Consider the following 18566-nt stretch of genomic DNA (forward strand, 5'->3'; position numbering starts at 1 on the left):
GTACAACTAGAGGAGTTTTGAGTTTGAACCTAATTCCTGTAAGCAGTTTGGATATAACAAATGCACAAGTCATTTGAATTGGACTACTCCCAACCCTATAAAGTTGTCCCATCATACAGAGCAGCCTCACCTATCCCTCTGTGTGCCCTCATATCTTGACACCACTCTGCTTCAACTCTGACACCCCTCTGTTAGCTGTAGTTGATAACCTGCAAAATTTTTAAGACTTTGACAGTGAAGAATGTCTGGTATCCACAGGGGATCTGTTCAGCTCCCAAGGATATAACATTTAGTAGTATTTTTAAGTATCTGGAAATTGTCTGGGGACAGCCACTCTAACAAGATCGCATGGCTGCTGGTCATGATCACATTAGCAGAACAGCTGAACAGAAGGCATAAAAGAAGAGAAAACCTCAGGAATGTCTTCTCTAAGACAAGGAGCCTTCTCCCACCACATAAAACATATTCATGACTGCAGTTATGGATCTAGCTGTGTGGCAGGTGAGATCCCTGAGACAGATCTCTAACATTGAGGCATTATTGTTCTCAAAGAATGCCCGGCTAAGGCTCAACAGCTAGTCCAATTGACAGCCCATCCAGAGGCAACGGTGCCCTGCCGTGAGCCCATCTCCCCAGGTTTCACATACATGCTCTCCAGGTATGTTCATTAGAACATGCAGTGCTCATACTGGTTCAGACCACACATCTATCTAGCTCAGTATCCCTTTGCCACAAGTGGTCATAAGCAAATGCCTAAGGAAGAAGAAGAAGAGGGAAAGTGTACATGAAGCTCTCTCAAAATGTGTCTATTCTCAGCTCAAGGTTTTTCCCAAGTGGTTTCTTTATTAAATAATCTTGAATTAATCTCTCTTTTAACTACTTCTACAGTCTCCCCGTGAAGCCTTTTGCATCCATAAAATCTTTTGGCAAGGAGTTACACAAGTTCAACTCCTTTTGTTTGCATTGAAATCAGCTTCTATTAGCTCCATTTGATGGCTGCTCATTCTTGTATTTAAAGAAATGCCAAAGTCAATTCCTTTCCACCCTTTCTATGCCATATAGAAATATAGAATATATAGAATTCCATATTCTAATTCCATCATCTATATGGAAAATATATATGAATATATATTCAGAATATATATTCAGAATATATAAATAGCTGAATCTATGTTCATATTGTATATGAATAAGTAATACAATCTATATTCCATACAGAATTCCATATTCATATACAAGCTGTAGGAAAACCATGGATTTATTTTTCTTTCCTAATAAATTCTAATATTTTGTTTGCTTTTCTGATGTTTTCACAAGTTATGCGTATTATAAAGACTTTGCTTCCAAATGGTAATAGTCAGCTCAGAGTCCATTGCTTACATGTGAAAGCTAGCTTATATGTGAAGCTAGGACTTTTTTTTCCACACGTATTTCTTAGTCACTCTGTCTTACAAAGGCCTCTTGTGGTCCCTCACAGTCTGCCTTTGTCCTTACTATCCCGAATATCTTCATATCACAAACTTTCACACCACACCAGCAAACTTTCTGACCTCACTGCTCACTTCTTTTCCAGGTCACTTAAGAGTGTAATGAACAACACAGAGCTCTGGGAAACTCCAGTGGTGACCTTCCTCCACTGTAATAAGTAACCAGTCCTCTTTCTTACCCTCTGTTTCCTAACTTGTAACCTGTTATTTACCCATAAAAGGACCTTTTATTTAATCTCATGACTACTAAGTTTCCTTGGAAACTGTTGATCATAGTACTGTCAAAATCTTCAAAAGTCCAAGCAGATTGGATCAACTTGGCTGTCTTTGTCCAAATATTTGCTGACACCCTTCAAAAAGAGGATTGTAAAGTAGGACTTCCCTTTTTAGAAGCCACACTGACTCTTCTGAGGTAACTTGTATGAACCCAGGTAACCACTCATTCTGCCCTTTATTACAGTTCCCACAAATTTGCCCAGAGGTCTGATGCATAATCCTGTAGTTCCCTTGATTCTCTCTGAAAACTATTTTATGGCTGGTATCTATTTGCCACAGTCCAGTCCTCAGGTATCAAGGACTACAGTGAGCAGGTACAGACTACGGTAAGTCTTCTTAGAACCATTGGATGAAATAACTTCCACTATTGGTGATTTGTTAATGTTCACGTTGCCAATTTGTCACATAATCTCTTTTACAGTCATTTCAGTTTCAGTCAGATTCTCTTCTGGAAAAGTATTCTAGCATGTGGGTTTTCCTAGTTTCTTCCACAGTGAATATCAATTTTTTCTCTGAAAAGGTCTTCTGCTCTCTGTAGTGCTTCTTTTGTACCCTGATCATTGATCAGCCCTACAGACTCTCTGATGAGTTTCTTGATGTGTTTGAAGAAGGGTTTAGAAAGTTGCTCCTCCCAGCTCTTTTTTATTTTCTGGTCTGCTTAATTTTATTTGTATACGTTATCAGCCAGGATTTATGAATTTTTCTATTTTCTTCATTTGGATGTGACTTCAGCATTTTGAAGGTTGCCTTTTTGCTTCTAATAACATCTCTTCCTTATTGTTTAGTCATGCCTGGTTCTTTTTACCTTTACTCAAGCTTGTCTTAATAGGTTGCATGCACTGGCATATAACCTTAATATATTAAACGCATAATTCTGCCGTGTCCCAGGTATTGGCCTCTGGTGATTATGTTTATGCGCACCTTAGTTAAGGAGGAAGAGAAGGTTACATAGTTTCTGCCAAGAGAGCAGCTGTTATGCGCAGTACTAGCCAACCTATGGCTCTGACAGTCAAGACATCAGACGTACAATAAAGCAGAAATCCTGCATCATTTCAACAAAGCATGTTCCGCCTCCCATTCCAAGCAGTGCTCTTATACTCCAGAGATGTGCTGGTAACCACCTTCTTCATATGCCTCTCCAGGCCACAGCCCTGTGCAGCAACCCCCTAAAATCCCAACCTGTCTTGCCCTGTGAGGGATCCTGCTCACAACCTTATCTTCTCCTCAGTCCGGAGAAAGTGCAGTCCCAATGAGTATTCAAAATGAAAATAATTATTAACTGAATCCTAAAAGTAAGGGAGGGAGAAGGACAGCCAGCCAGTCATAAGCAAAAAGCAAAGCGAAAGGGTGTCATGGAGTCGTTGTCCAGAGCAGCACCAAATACACCGAGAGTAGCGTCACGAAGTGCGAGGCTCAGACTGCAGCCACTATTTCAGAGATCTCTCTCATGGCCACTTTTCCTTGCTGCCATGCAGTGCTAATATGCTTTTGGGATATCGCTCTTACCTTTCTTCTGGTAGGCAAAAACCAGATCGTATTTTGCCATGATGCCCTTTTACCATTCTAAGGGATTTCAGCAGAAACAACGCTGTACTGGAAAAAAATGAGGAGTTCATATAGACAATGTAAGGGGTAGGAAGGCGTTAGGATGAGAGGCAGCAGCAGCAGCAAGCAGTACTTGTAAGGTGAGGAAATCTGCCCTGTTGGTAGGGCAGAGTCTAAAAGTCGGGGAAAGGAGTGGCCCACGCTCAAGGCATCGGGAGGAAAAGCAAAGCAGGTGAACGAGAGACTCGGCAAGAGGAAGTGCTTGAGGAAATGGTGAAAAGGAGCAGTCTGCAGCCACACAGGCTGCAAGATGTGACTTGTGAATGTGGTGTACCTTGAAGATTGGCTTTCCCTGTGGGAGCAGGCCTGCTGCCTGTGGCGGTTTCAGGGTGGACAACAATGGCCTACGCTCGGCAACCTGCTCAGCCCGGTCCTGCCTCCCTCCTTGCCTCACAAGAGGCGGCGTAGCACGCAAACAGCTATAATAACATGAGCAGCATTTGGATGTTGACGTCCAGGCAATCTTCAAAGTGTACCACTTCACAGTTAAAACACCTAAATGAAAGTCCAAAGCTCTTTTGAAGTGGGAGCTGAGGGCCCAGTGACAGATCCTGGAGGACGCTCACTGCTCAGTGGAAATGTCTACCTGTGGCAGAGGGAACCATGCACTGCAAGCCATCACGTCCCCTGAAACTCAGCTGGACCTCCAGTTGTTAACTTAATACACATAAATCGATAATGACTATTCGAGTAAACGGAGATATGAATGATGAGCTTGTTAAACAGAGGGAGAGGCACTGCTTTTGTTCTTACGAGCAGTATGATCAAACTATTTTTGACCTAGGTTAGTGTTAGAAATATTTATTTCAAACACAATAAGCAGATTTAATACATTTTAAATGAAAGACGCTTCATATTTATTCTTTGCCTTGCCATTAAGCCTTTTTCACTTAACGCAGGGAGTTAATTAAACTAGCCTTCACTAATCTGTGTGACAATTTACACAGTAATTAGTTCAACAGGAATAGACAAGACCTTACAGTTCTTCCAAGCCTCAAGGCTGATACAAGCCTCAAGGCCAATTGCTACAAGATTCAACCAACCCTCCTGCACATTCCCCTCAACTCCCTAGCTACAGATCAACTTTTAGAAACAGCCCCTCTGGCTTTCTGGAGTCCTACACTTTGAAATCCTCCACTGAGAGTAAGTGGAGTTAACACCACCCATTAGTACAACAGTATTTGTGAAATGCAGTTTTTGAAGAATTTGCCCTATAATTAAGGTATGTGTGTCAGCATCCTCTTTAGTGGCATTGGCAATTAACATTACTAATAGACATCTCATGTCTGCAGCCTCTCATGTGCTATTGTGGCCCTCTGTTTCAGGTTGCTAAACAGAATAAATGCTACTTATTTACAAGAAAACACTTCTGTATCTTCCTGGAACAGCTGTTAGCTAAAAGCCATGAAAACAAATTTAGACCATGTATCCTGTCTTAGGTTTATCCAACAGAAATTAAAGCATATCAGGCACTAGAGACTAAATACTGGAATATAGGCAGTGTTTCCTTGCCATCATGATCCATGTATGAAAAAGACACAAACTTTAAAGTGAGGTGGAATAATGAAGAGACATACGGAAAAGTGGTTATTTTTCACAAACTAAATTCCTGGTAGAAGACTCCATAGATAGCAGCTGTTTCTAGTCATGACCCAACGCACATGTTGTAATGCTGATATGACATACCAAAGATGCTGTGTAAAATGAAGGTCTTCTTACCATACAAGATGGGTATACCCAAATCTCTAAATACTCTGGATAAAAGCCATCGAAATAATAACTGCCATGATGCCTGGTAGCATCTCTCTAAAGCCACTAGTGTATGTACTTGTCACTCTTCTAAATAATTCCATCACTTTGTACAGAATAAAAACCTTATTTCTTTGTTATTACCTGAAAGGCTACACATTGTTCATATATTAAATGAACATCTTGTCCCTGCTCGTCTCTGCACTGAAAATATGTAACATACATTTTGGTGATGAAAAAAAAAGTCAATTAATCAGATTGCTAGAAAACAAGAAAAAGGATGACAGAAACTTAGAAATACGATTCCACTCTTGACTTACACACAGGATAAATACAACTATAAAGTCACCAAATTTATGGGGGAATGTGACCCTTTCTTTGTAAGGCCTGTAGTACATAACTTCCTTCACAAACTCATAAGAAAACACACATCCTTCCTATGTATTCATTTTTTATCATAGAATCATAGAACAGTTTGGGTTGGAAGGAACCTTTAAAGATCATCTAGTGCAAACCCCTGCAATGAGCAGGGACATCTTCAACTAGATCAGGTTGCTCAGAGCCCCGTCCAACCTGACCTTAGATGTTTGTGTAAGAAGTTAAAAAAACACAGCTTCACCAATAAGATAAAACATTGTTTTTAAGGCAAGAGTGGGCATTGATGAGGTTCATGGGAATGAATGTACAGAAAAAAATGTTATCGCGTTCCCCCTCAGCTCTGGGAGCAGACCCAGTGTGATGCAGAAGCACCGTGAGCAATTGCTTCCCATATCCTGCAGGTGCCAGGCAGAAAGGGAGAGCGATGCCTGGGAGAGTCCCAGGGAGAGCTCCATGCGCTCAGCTTCTGCTGGTAGAACAGTCACTCCACTATGCTCAATGCAACAGAATGCGGAGGTCAGGTCCGTTTACCCTTAGAGAGAAGTTCTGTAAGCTCCTAATGCACCAGTGACGGCTGTGGCTCTTGCACCTTTAGAAACAACACGCTTGGACTCTACTCAGAAGCATCTCCTACACCCTATTAAAACTTCACTGTGTCTTTTCTCTGTGGGAGACACCTCCTCTCAACATCTTCTAGACATCATAATTCTTTATAGCTTTCGTTACATTTTCATCAGTTGTCTCATAGCCATGTTTTTGTTGTTTGGTCAGCAGGTATCAGGTAGGTCCCTCTTTGGGCCAGACTAGTGATGCCAAAAGCTACACCAAAACAAGGAGCCTCCTGCAACCTGTCATTCCCGCATAAGGACAAATAAGGTCCTTATTTCCACTTGGACCACAGCACTTCCCAGTGGGGAAGCTTTCTTCCGTGAGTTCCATTGACTCGCTTTTCGTAAACAGAAATTGTGTTTAATTTTCTTTCTTCATACACCTGTGCTCATATCTGCAGTTCGGTCCTGAATAAAGCCCTTCTTTGACAGAAAAATTTCAAAGGAGATTTTAATAACTATTCAACTAGTACAGCGGACCAGATAGACACGTACTTTGGAGAGACACACCTGTTCGTGCTGCTCCGCCAGCACCAGCACAGAGCTGGTAGAGCCGTTAGAATGAAATCAGGATGAAGTTACTTCTGAGAGGGGCTCATAACGCCCAGGTCAATAACTTCTGTTCTCTACTATTTCTTCGGGAAAACCTTAAAGGAGAGTAAATATGAAACACTGCCTCGTTCTGCCCCCGTGGAAAAGTTACCGCTTCGCATGTCCTGTCCAGACTACAGACAAGTCCTTCCGCGGCGGCAGGACGCTGCGAGCACCGCGGAAGGCGGCTCCGCGGAGGCGGGCGGCCCAGGAGCCGAGCGGCGCCCGGGCGGAGCGGCGGGGCCGCGCTCCGGTGCCGCGGGGAGCCCGCCGGCGGCGGCCCCGCCTCAGGGCCGCACACGAGCCGCCGGCGCGGCCGCGGGGCCCGAGGCGGGCGGCGCCAGCCGGGCAGAGGCGTGGCGGGGCTGCCGGCGGGAAGCGCGCCGGGACGGCCCCCGGCGGCGGGGGGACCCGCGCCGTCCCGCAGCGGTGCCCCTGGGCGGGCGTGCGCTCCGCCTGGCAGCGGCAGGGGAAACACTGCGCCCAACGCTCAGCGCCAGCACCCGACTCAAGCGCCGGCGGGGCGCAGGCACAGGGCGAGCGGCTGCTCCGGCAGCGGGACGGCCTCCGCGGCCTCCCCGCCCCGCCCCGCCCGCACCTCCGGGCCGCGTTCGCTGCGGAGGGTGTTGCCCAACGCGCCGGGGCGGTGAGGTACGGGGCGGCCGCGGCTCCGGCTCCCGCCGTCCAGAGGGAAGCGCGTCCCGCGGGTGCCGGCGTGCGCGGTCCTCCCGGAGCTCGGCCATGCTGGTGTGGCTGCAGGCTCCGAGGGGGTCAGCGCTGCCCGCCTGCCTCCGCCCGCCCGCCCGAAAATAAGCAAAGCCATGACCGCAGCGCCTCAGGGGCCAGATCTCGGTTTTTTAAACGAGGAGGAAGCCAGGGCGATTTTTCAGGTGCTGCAGAGGGACTCGGAGCTCCGGCGGGCAGAGAAGGACAGAGTCAGGTACCAGGCTCATCCCCCCGTCGCTGCCCCCCGCTGCGCGGGGCTGGAAGGCGCGGAGCCGGGCAGCGGGGCTTGCGGCGGGGGAGCGGAGGGCGCACGGCTCCCGCCCGGGCGGCGCGGGCTGGCGGCGGAGCCCGCGGCTGTTCGCCCGGCGGAGCCGAGCGGGAGAAGGGGCGGCGGGCGGGCGGGCGGGCGGCTGTCGGCCGCCCCGCGGGGACGGGTCTGCGCCGGCCAAGGCGCCGCGGGGGCAGCGGGGCCGCGCGGGCGGGGAGAGCCGGGCTCGCTGCGCGGGAGGCTGCGGTCCCGCGGGGCACCGGGGGAGCGCGAGTGCCTCCCGCCAGCGCCGGCTGCGGCGGGGCCGCCCGTCCCGGGCATCTGCAGCATCGGGACGTTTGGGAAGCGCGTGTTGTGACAAAGACGGCTCTGAGTCACGGCTGCTGCTGCCCGCGGCTCCGCTCCTTCCCCGAGGAGGAGGTGGCCGCTTCTCTTTCACCGTCTCGCTGGCAGGGGGTGCAGGCTGAACACTGGTGCCCGGGGAGACGACGGTGGCGGGGAAGTTTTGCGGGACCTTGCAGGGAAACGTGACGGCTCTCGGGCAGAGCCCGGAGCCGATCCTGGCAGCTTTTGGAAACCCAGCCAGGCACTCACCTGACTGAAAGGTTGTTCGCAAGACCCTTTCAAGTGACTTATCTGAGTTCCCTCCGCATTCAGGTACACAAGTCACAACATCATATATGAGCCATATGAAGAAATAGACCAGCCTCAGCCTTGTTTCTAGCTCGTGTCTCCCCTGTGTGCAATCACCAAAGCTATGTGTGTTCATAGTGAAAGCAAAGGTCAGGGAATTAATAGAAATTATGCTGGAAAATAAGCCATTTACTATTAAAGGTTATCATTTCTTCCTCCAGGTGAGACTTGAGGTACCTGTTTGCAGGGTACCTCAGGGTACCTGTTTGCAGACTTGAGGGGCAGTTTGCAAGTGGAAGGCAGTGTCCTCTGAGATGCACAAGTGGGCACATTACTTTTCACAAGTAATGTTTTCATGTAAGATGTAGAAGGAATGTTAATGAATAACATTTCTGTCAAGTGGATTTTTGTACTGTGTTTTTTATTTCAGTCAAGTGGATTTTATGATGGGCGTGGTCAAACTTTACGTGTCAACACTGACTTGCATGCAAAACTTGTCTTAGTTTTCTGCAGCACATAAACCTGGACTGAGTTGAGTTTGGCAATTTCTTTCTTCCATAATTTGGCATTACCTTTCTTTGGTTAATTTCTGTTCCATGTGTCCTATTATGACCCCCTCCCCAAAAAAGAGGAATGTTTTGCTGGATATGGAGAATTACGTGGCTGGAGTGTTGTAAATTTAAAACTCTGGGCAAGACTTTAAAACCGGAGCAAATGCAGTGAGGCTTCCAATGCTGTGGAGAGGCTCGTGAAGCAATAGCGTGCTCTCGAACTCAGGGCTTTCACCTGCCCCCAAATTTGTATTTGCTTCTCCATCTGTACACTTACGACTTTGTTGAGAGAAAGTGATCTCTCTGTATGCAAAAGCTGTCAAAATAAAGGCAGTGTAAGAGGACGTTTCTGGTGATGCTTTACTGAGATGGAGTCTACTTTAAATCTCAGTTGAAGAGGCATTCAGAAATGGAGCAGAAGATAGGTGAAGTGTTTATGATCAAGGCACCATACTGAAATCTAGGTTAAACTCCTGGATCTGTCAAAGGCTTTGTATGTGTCCTTGGGCAAGTTTCTTAATCTCTCTTGGGCCTAATAAACGTACTCTCTTTCTCACTCCACTTGTCTACCTGGTCTTATTTAGACTGTAAGCTCTTCAGGCCAGGGGACTCCCATCAGGAGCAGACGGGTTCCAGTCTGTGTGGTGTTGCCCTGTGCTACTGTAATCTAAGTAATAACAGTGATCACCCTGGAGGGTCAAATCCTGCAGTTCTTATACGACCACAGTGAGCTTCAGAGGTTCTAAACAAAATTGCATTTGCTCCTCTTGGTCCCATATGCCTGACCCCTTGGATCTATGTCATTCTTATTACAATTAGTTTGATAATTAACTTTGTACACATTTTTTTCAGTTCAAAGGTTTTAAAATAATGCCTGAGGACTGTGGCAGCCCACTCCTGGGATGCTTTCGAAGTGTGATTTTGAAGCTATTTGATTTATGCCATCAATCAAATGAAGCATACAGGAGGTGCCGTGGAATGGGACAGTTTCATCGATACTACTTTTTTGCATGACGTCACGGAAGTGAGTTGTCCCTTCTGTCCCTGTCCCTACTGACAGGGAGCTGAGCTCCTGATGTGCCCTGGGCTGCTGGTTCCCAGGACTGCATTTTTTTGCCTGTTTTCTCCTTTCCAGTGCCCTCTCGTGGCTCCTCTGAGCAGCACCTTTGACTAGCAACAGCAAACCAATCGTACCTGCCTCCTTCTCCCACAAAACCGCTTAACAGAAGCAGCAACAGTCAGCTTTGGTATAACTCACATGACTGTTCACTGCCATATACACTGAAAATAATATAGAAACTTAATAATTAGTAATCACGTATTTAATAATTTAAAAGAAAAAATACACATTAGTTTTGGACTTGGGTAACACCCAGCTTCAGTATTCTCTGTTGTTCATCAAATCCAGTCTCATTCATAATACCAACTCGGAGAAAACATCATTTATCATAAGTGTTAGCATGGGAGAAAAAATGGAATATAGGGTCTGTATATCAGTATACATGCATTGTTCCATAATAATAATTGCAATGTTAAGACAGAAGTCCAACTTGGTCACAAAATGCTATTTTAGTAAGCCTGGTTAATGAAACTGATGATTTTGCAAATGCTTGTGGAAGAAGGTTTCTTGTCCCAAATATTTCAGTATCACAGTTAGATGCCCAGGAGGAGACAGGGAAGAATCCAGCATGCTCAGAGGGCAGTATCATGTTCAGATGGCTCCCTAACAATTCCGTTTCCGTAAGGACACAGTGAATGCTTGCTGTAGGCACAGGTATTAATACCATAGGTCAGCTTTCCATACGTAATGAAATAGGCCTGGAAATCATGACATAAAAACATTACAGGTCTTACTCGACTTCTGGTTTGAAGGCTTCAGGGTGCACCCGGCTCATCTTCTCAAGCTTTGTTCTGCAGCTGCTGGGGACAGAAATTAAAAAAGAATTGGCAGCTGAAATTTGCATGCAGAGCCCCAGGTCCCAGAGGCTTAACAAACCTGTAGGTGCTTCTCTTTTCTGTCCTTTCTCCAAGAAGCCGATGGGCAGGGTGACAAGTGAGGCTGGCTGCTTCCAGGATCCTCAGGACAGCGCTTCAGAGCCTGGCAGGTAGCAGAGGGACTGGCAGTCCCTGTAGGAAGGCTCAGCAGCAACAGGGCAGGAAGCTATGGGATACAGAGGTGGAGCTGCTGCCTTTTATCTCCGAGGCAGCTCCTCCCTCTGCAGAATGTGGAGAGGCGGACAGTGCCCAAGCAGGTGTCCTTCCAGTCAGCCTTGGGGCTCCGATGCCTCAGACTGCCTGAGCAGTAGGTGCAGAGATGCACCTCCACCGCTGAAACAGCACCAGGGCCCGGAGAAAGCACCTGAGAGGAGAGGAGCCAGGAGACATGGAGCCAACTACTTAGAAGAGGCAGCAGGTAGGGGGTTGTGGCATGGGGACAGGTAGCTGGTACATTTGCAGGTTGTCCAAAAAATGAACAGTTGGGAGATACAGCAGAAGAGCTATGGATAAATAGAGAATGTATTTAAAAGGGCAGAAGAGCTCTGAATTCTGTAATTATTAACTTTTATTTAGGAGATTTGTCTGCTTTACGTAATGCCCCTATTATGACTACATACAATAGCCTTGTGCTGTTTTAGTTTATTAATCCTTGAGAAAAAGGCAAGTACTGTCATCTCCACTTTCAAACAAGACACTGAAAATAACTGAGAGACTGAGCCACTGAACAGGGAAATGAACCTACCTCCCTGAATGGCAGTTTACCTGCTAGATCATGTTTCGAGAAGTAACTATGCCTGTATTGTGTGAGGAATATTTTCTTTTTCAGCGGGAGGAATGGAAAAAAAATTAATTACCAGCTCCAGAACATATCTTGGGCATCAGCCACTGTTTATGAATAGGAACTGAAAAAAAGAGAAAAGGAAAATGGAGCTTTTGGGAGAGAAGAGCATTCATTCCCTTTGCTTTATTTTGTTTTGCTTATTTCCAGGTTGGCTTATGCTTTTTTTTTTAATTTAGTAGATTTATTCTCACAGATCTGTGACAATGAGAATAGATGGCAGCAAAGCAGAGGTTTGTTTTAATTTTATCTTCAAATTTAAAGATGGAAAGCAAAAGAAATTAATTGGGAGGTACACTCAGCACCACTCGCTGCTCCTCTCTTGGTGACCCATTAACAACATATGATTCTTGTGGGAAAGATTAATCCCCTCCTTACTTTGTTCTAGACAGTCTCTACAACAAATCATTTGGACGTAGTTATTTGTTACAGGAACAAAACTGTTCTTACTGCCTTACGGCAGATCATTTACTGAGTTGACCATTTGTTGCAAATAATTCCTTACTGTATTCTCGACTGACATTTGCTCTCACAGGTCTGGCAATAGAAGATGGGAATGAAACGCTGTGTAGGGAATGTATTTTTTTGCCTTTTTCCATACTCATAACCTCGGAAGGCATTTCTTGCAGAGCTGCACCCACACTCAGCGCCCTCTTGGTGCTTCAATTATTTTGTCTTGCTTACCGTTTGAGGGGTCTGACACTGCAGCCTTTATTTTGGCTTATTCACAGAGTAGTCCTGTTGACCCTCTCGCAGCCTTTCGGAAACTAAGAATGACTTCTTGGGTGTTAGAGATCTAGATTAGGGGCCCAACTCCGTATTATTTGAAATAATTTTTAGAATCAACCCCAAAATACCCATAAGCTGCATGGGTGAGAGCAGGATACCAGGACAGCACCACTTGGGTATATTGTTGTTCCAGTGGAGCTCCCTCCCTGAACAAAGCATTAATAAAGAAATTCTTTCATAACAGATACTCCTCCTGGGATGTCTCAGGGCACAAGTGCTCTACTGTGTCTTGTTTGTGGAGGAGACACTACTATTATCTACTACTGATAATGCACCAGTGGCGGGTTTAGTGGTTTGTAAACACTTATGAAAACAGGTCCTTGAAGCGCTAATATGCTAAAGAAGTGTAAATAGAAGCAAAAATAGCAGGGAAGACTGTGATGTAAAAATCTTTACTCGGTTTGGTAAACACTGTCATAAATAATCGCACTTTAGGACTCCCCTTGTTCGAGTGGGGGTACTGTAACCAAAGGCAATTAGTTAAGTTGCATATCAAGTTTTTTCCTCATCCCTGTTTTTTAATAATCATATCTTGTGGTGGGGCCTGGAGTCAAGGACTTGGGGCTTCACGTGAACTGAGGAAGAGCAGGTCGTAACAGCCGGGGGCAGGCAGGCGCAGCGTGTGCCATTTTCTGTTTCGGCTTTAGCCGTGTGCATCTGGACTAACTAAACTGAAGTCTGTGGTGTAACTCCAGTTTTACATCTACAGACCAGGATCCAGACCAGCATTGCTGCCAGGTCTTTGGTCTTGTCTTTTCACAGTAAACTTATTTCAGTGTTAATGAAAGGTCAATCCTTTCCTCCAAAGCTTTGCACTTCTTTGTCTTGGAGAGCAGGGTGTTTTCTACAGCGTGGGCGGGGGGCAGAAAGAGACCCAGGAGCCTCTTTGCAGTGTGTTATGTTTGGAAGAGCCTGTCTGGTAGTGCACCGAATGTATTTCTTCTTTCTTCACGTTACTGGGCCCACGGGGGCTCCCACGAGGCTGGCAGGGCAGGGCCTCGCTGCAAGGGCCTGTCCCACCGCCCCAGCGAGACAGCTGGGGGCAGCCCCGGCCCCATCACCATGGCGGCGCGGCAGGGCCGAAGCCAGGCCATGGGGTTGAGTCAGGGTCAGGATCAGGCCCGGTGAGGGTAACCAGGTCCGCTACAGCCCAGTGATCACGGGGCAGGGCCGTGGCGACGATGCAGGACCAAGGTCAAGCCGTGAAGTCATGTCAGGGTCAGGCCTGGTGATGGTGACCGGGGTCAGCCATGGCCTCGTGATGGCCGGGCAGGCCAGGGGTGGGGTGGCTGGGCTGAGGCCAGGTTGGGACATCAGCCCGTGGGTCAAGGCCCGGATCAGCGCGGCAGTGGCCGTGCACAGACACAGCTGGGATGCGTCTGGGGCTGTAGCTGGGGCAAGGCCCAGCGAGACAGCCTCCATTTAAAAGCAGCTCTCAGGGGAAGGAGGGGTGGCCCTTGCTGAGGCTTCTGTCTTCATGACAGCTTTCTCCAAGGCCACCAGCTCTGCTCTTTCCAAGCTGGCCCTGGGCCCGGGTGGCCAAACCCACAGGAGCAGGAAGGACACGCTCAGGGCATTTTCAGCCATGCTCATTCACACACAGGCCTTGTGCCAGGGTTCAAACCAATGTTTGCATTTTCAAATGACAAAATACTGTAAAAATGAAAATCATAATGATTATTATTATCTAGCCCACTTTCTGATGTCACTGGGGCTGCCAAAAAGAAGATACTTGTTGAAACTGATGAGATTTAAGCCAAGGCTTACTGTTAAGCCCATGGGTAGACATTTTCTAAGTTCAAGCTTAATGGTGAAAGTAGAATTAATTGGGCTTTGTCTATATGGATAAATTGACCAGGCTTCAAGAATAAATAGGTCAGGCACAGCAGTACAAGCATTAACTACTGAGTAGACAGTCAATATGGGGAGTTATTCTGGAATAGCTAATGCAGAATAGTCCACTTTTATTAGTTTTTCTATGGAGCTGTGACCCAGTTAAGGACTCGCCACCTTGTAGGAAGTCTGTGCACTTCCCAGGTTTGACCTTTCCAATAGTAATGTTTCTGTGTTCTCAACACCCTCTGTCTCCTCCACAATTCAAGTGCAGAAGTTAAAATAATAATTGACATTAGTGGGAATTGGAAATGGCCATCAGGTGGTAGAAGACAGCTTCCCATACTAAGCAAGCAAAGAGTCATGGAGGTGCATGGAGAAGAGAACTGTGAAATGCTGAAAACATCAGCAAAATACAGTCACTCTCACGTTAGCTCAGCTTTCTTATATATGTCTATTAAAAGTTGTTTGTAATGCCAGTGGCATGTGCAGTAGAGTCACTGGACCTCTAGAAGGTAATGCCAGTGAAGTGTAACACGCACTGCCTGTCATTGCTGTAAGGAAAGGAACAAGTATCAGTCTGCAGTGAGCAGCCTTGGAAGGACCCCAGAAATGTTTTCAGGTGCTGACAGCTTCTACACGCTGTCTGTGTCCCAAGACCTTCAAGTCCTTGCACATATTTCAGAAATATTAAATTAGTTATGCCAAGAAGTCAAAAAAGTGTTGCACAGGAACATACCTGATTCATGTTCAGAGTGGCTGAGTATCTCCCCTGGTACTGACACAGCTGTGCTCCAGTGGTGTTTTCAGGTTACATGCGTCTTGTAATCCTGTCAAAGACTGCAGCACATGCTTTCCTTGGTGAAGCCCGAGGTGCTGGAGTTTTGCTGGGTTTGGTCCCTGAGGTACTGCAGATTCTTGGGTCCATCTACACATGTAGCACTTGCACCTCCTGTAGACATAGCTCTTGGAGAGACCTGGCTAACAGCTGAGAGCAAAGCTGCTTGGGCTGTATGTCAAGACTTCAGCTGACGCTCATTTGTTTGTATCAAATACTCTTTTGACAGCATTTGAAAAATGTTGCATGCGTCCATCTCCTTTTCTACTTTAAAATTTAGGTTTTGTCAGTGGTTTATGTATACTGAATTTTTTAACCATCCTTTAAAATCTTTTTGCTCTCTGAATCTAGTTGTCAAATTGAGTGGAGTTTGGCCCAGTGGAGTTTTTAGCTTTGGGCACAGAGACCCCATTTTCTTTTGTGTTCCATAACTTTAACACAGGACTATATAGGCTAAGGAGTGACCCCAGTTCGGCCTTTCCTGTACTTGTTTTAAGTTGAAAAATTACTTAATTCCCTGGAGCTGACAGTCTGAAAAGGTTCACAGCTCACAGATTTCATGTGAGAAATGCATTAAAGCAAGTAGGGAAAAAAAAGCAAGTAGGGAAAAACTGGGAATTTTTCCTGGGAATTTGTGCGTCTAAATGTTCACATTAAGTGTACTTCTAATCCTTCTTTGCAGCTAGATTATTATGTTAACACTGTTAAATGTAACAAGCTGTATTTAAATGCCTACATTTTAAACTACCGGAAACTACATTCTTTTTATCAGCCTTACCTCAAAAATAAATAGGTATATGTACTGGTACCATACTAACTGTGACCGAACACATCAAAAACCACCAAACAAAAGCTAAGAGTAAATGATGAAAGTGCAGTCTGTTTGCACTTTATTGCATATAAATTACACACAGTTTAATGTGTGGTTGGAATAATCAAGGAACTGCAATACTTCTGCTTGGCGTATCTGTGGCTTTCTAGCTATAGGGGCCTGAGTGCAGAGAGCTGCAGTCAAGCAAAGCTGCAGCACTGTGGCTGGGGGGCTCTCCAGTCTGTTTCTTCCTGCATTATAGACTTGTGTGTTCTTAAATATATATTTATGTGTATGTAAGTATAGATATGAAATTATATACATATAAATATTATATTTTAAAGTGTTACTATAGTATAATATTTCTATTTCCAGTGGAAGAGTTGTGATAAATTATGAGATTCTAAGCTGCTATAGCAGAGAATCTGTGTAAGTAGATATTATATACATGTATATAAGCATTATATTTCCAGATGAAAAACATCCACTGTGTCAACTTTTAGAGCTTGTATTTCATTCTTATGACTGCTTTCCTTAATTTAAAGCAATGTAAACGAGGCTTTTGTAGTGTTATAGTAACACATACACTGTGTGCAGGTACACTCTGACCTTCTGTTTTACTTCTGTTGACCAGAATCTTGCTTCAGCTCTGTGTGAGACTCTGCTCAATTATCTGAGATTGCAAAGGTGTATTTTGAGAGCCCTAGGCTTCAAGCTTAGCTCTCTACAAACAAATGCCTAAGCCTGTCTGGAGCCTCTCAATTTTAGAGCTCTGTCCAGACCCATGGGCTATCATACACAAACTGGCTTGCGGAGATGGGACCTTGGTCATCTTTTGAAACCAATTCCCCTCATTCAGAGTTCTCACCTGGCCTGTGTCTGTTTTCTTGTTTTTCCCCTTATATTGTTACCTAGGAAAGGCTTTGCATAAAGAAAATCATGCAATAACATGAGGAATAGCATCTGCGTTGTATGTCTTTGTAAGGCAGTTAAATTTATAATGCATGGCTGAGCTGTAAATTACTTTCATAGATGGCTGTCTCTTTGCATGCTATGAATATTTATAAAAGGTCTCACAATCAACTAGCAGCTCTACCCTGGAACAGTAAATATGTCTGCTGTTAATCATTGGCTTCAGGTGTACTGGGAGACCTAAGAAGACCTGATCCCCCAGCCTGATCCCCAGCCTTCCAACCCATCATGTGGCACACACAGTATATACATCTATATTTCTGTGTAAGATTTCTGGGACAGAAATTCAGGAGCCCAAAACTTACTCCTGTCATGCAATGGTTTTGGATTGAGACTGCATCTGTCCCTGCAAACAAATCAGAATTTTTGCATGGAGAATTATATGCATTGCATCTATTTGCATGTATTAATGCTAATGGAAATTCCTATTAATGAGGTAATCTCATTAGAGATATTAATTACTGTCATTCAGAAGCTATGTGACACACTTTAAAAATGATAGGTAGCCTTCCTTTCCATTGCATCATGGATTTGTTTTGTTATTACCACATAATATTCGTAGGTAGCTTGTGAGTATTGACAGCATAATAAAGTAACACCCTTTTTTTTGACCTGTCATTTGCAGCCTGTACAGAGAGATTGTAAATCATCTCTAGAACATTCTCAGAGTGGGTCTTTCCCCTCTTTTGCACTCACTGTAGAGGAAATGGCAGAGAGTCAGCCGGAGGTGGAGAGTCACTGACAGTTGTGACATTACTAGCGGTATTTCACCTCATTCACTCTTGTTGACCAGCTGCCCAAAGGACTAAAAGCTTTCATATTCTAAGTGTGTATAAACTCAATTAAAAGATATATACTCATAGCTTTTTCTATTTGTTCCAGCAGGGCTGAAACACTGTTTTCTCTGTAAACCCAGGGTAGCTGCTAAAGAAACAGTTTCATGTTAAAAGTAATGTTTTGAGGCATTACAGCTTGAGATGGGTGATTAATCACCCTCAGCTCCCATGATCTCAGTTTGCAATGCTCTGTACTTTAAAAACTTAACTTTATGAAGACAGTCATTGAGCTCCTGATTTCTGAGCTTTAACTGAGAACTTCTGATTCCTGAGCTGCCAGAATAGAGAGGAGCGATGTGGTCAGCATGAGAATGAACCTTGTCCTTGCCCTTACCACATTTCCTACTGTTCTGTTTCAAAGGAAAGTGTCAGTCTGTGCTGTTGCCCAGGGGAACAGACAAAAGCTTCAAGGGGAAATGGAGTGTTGGACTCAGTGAAGGAAAACAGCAGCTAGAGTAAGTTCTCTGCAGTATATTAATTTCATATAGTTTAATATGAGAAGCTAATGCTTTTAACTTTTAGCTGCTGTACAGAGGGTGCTTAAGTTAAAAAATTGTAGACACAAAAGACGTTGTGAGTAAGAGAGGAAAGAAATATGCAATGCACAGTGGGAGTCTGATGAGAATGTTTCGTGTATGCCGATAGTCTCACTGTTTTTGTGGATTGAGTGTAATGAATGTACATGTCTATTGTCAGTAAAGTGTTCTGGGGTCAAAATTACATTTACTGTTTGCAGCTATCTGCTTAAGTGGCCCTACTTGCTGCTTGAAAGGGTACTA

The 18566-nt window shown here is 45.2% G+C and overlaps 1 protein-coding gene across 1 annotated transcript in view; it reads left to right on the forward strand.

The window, feature by feature from the left end:
* Positions 1 to 7079: 7079 nt before the first annotated feature.
* EXPH5 (exophilin 5) overlaps positions 7080 to 18566 on the forward strand; it is a 35376-nt gene continuing 23889 nt past the window's right edge. The window contains exon 1 of the mRNA XM_075490981.1: positions 7080 to 7634. Coding sequence (XP_075347096.1) covers positions 7516 to 7634 — 119 coding nt within the window. The 5' untranslated portion in view covers positions 7080 to 7515. The remainder of the gene's footprint in view (positions 7635 to 18566) is intronic.

The sequence above is a fragment of the Mycteria americana genome, chromosome 1, assembly GCF_035582795.1.
Source record: "Mycteria americana isolate JAX WOST 10 ecotype Jacksonville Zoo and Gardens chromosome 1, USCA_MyAme_1.0, whole genome shotgun sequence".
NCBI lineage: Eukaryota > Metazoa > Chordata > Aves > Ciconiiformes > Ciconiidae > Mycteria > Mycteria americana.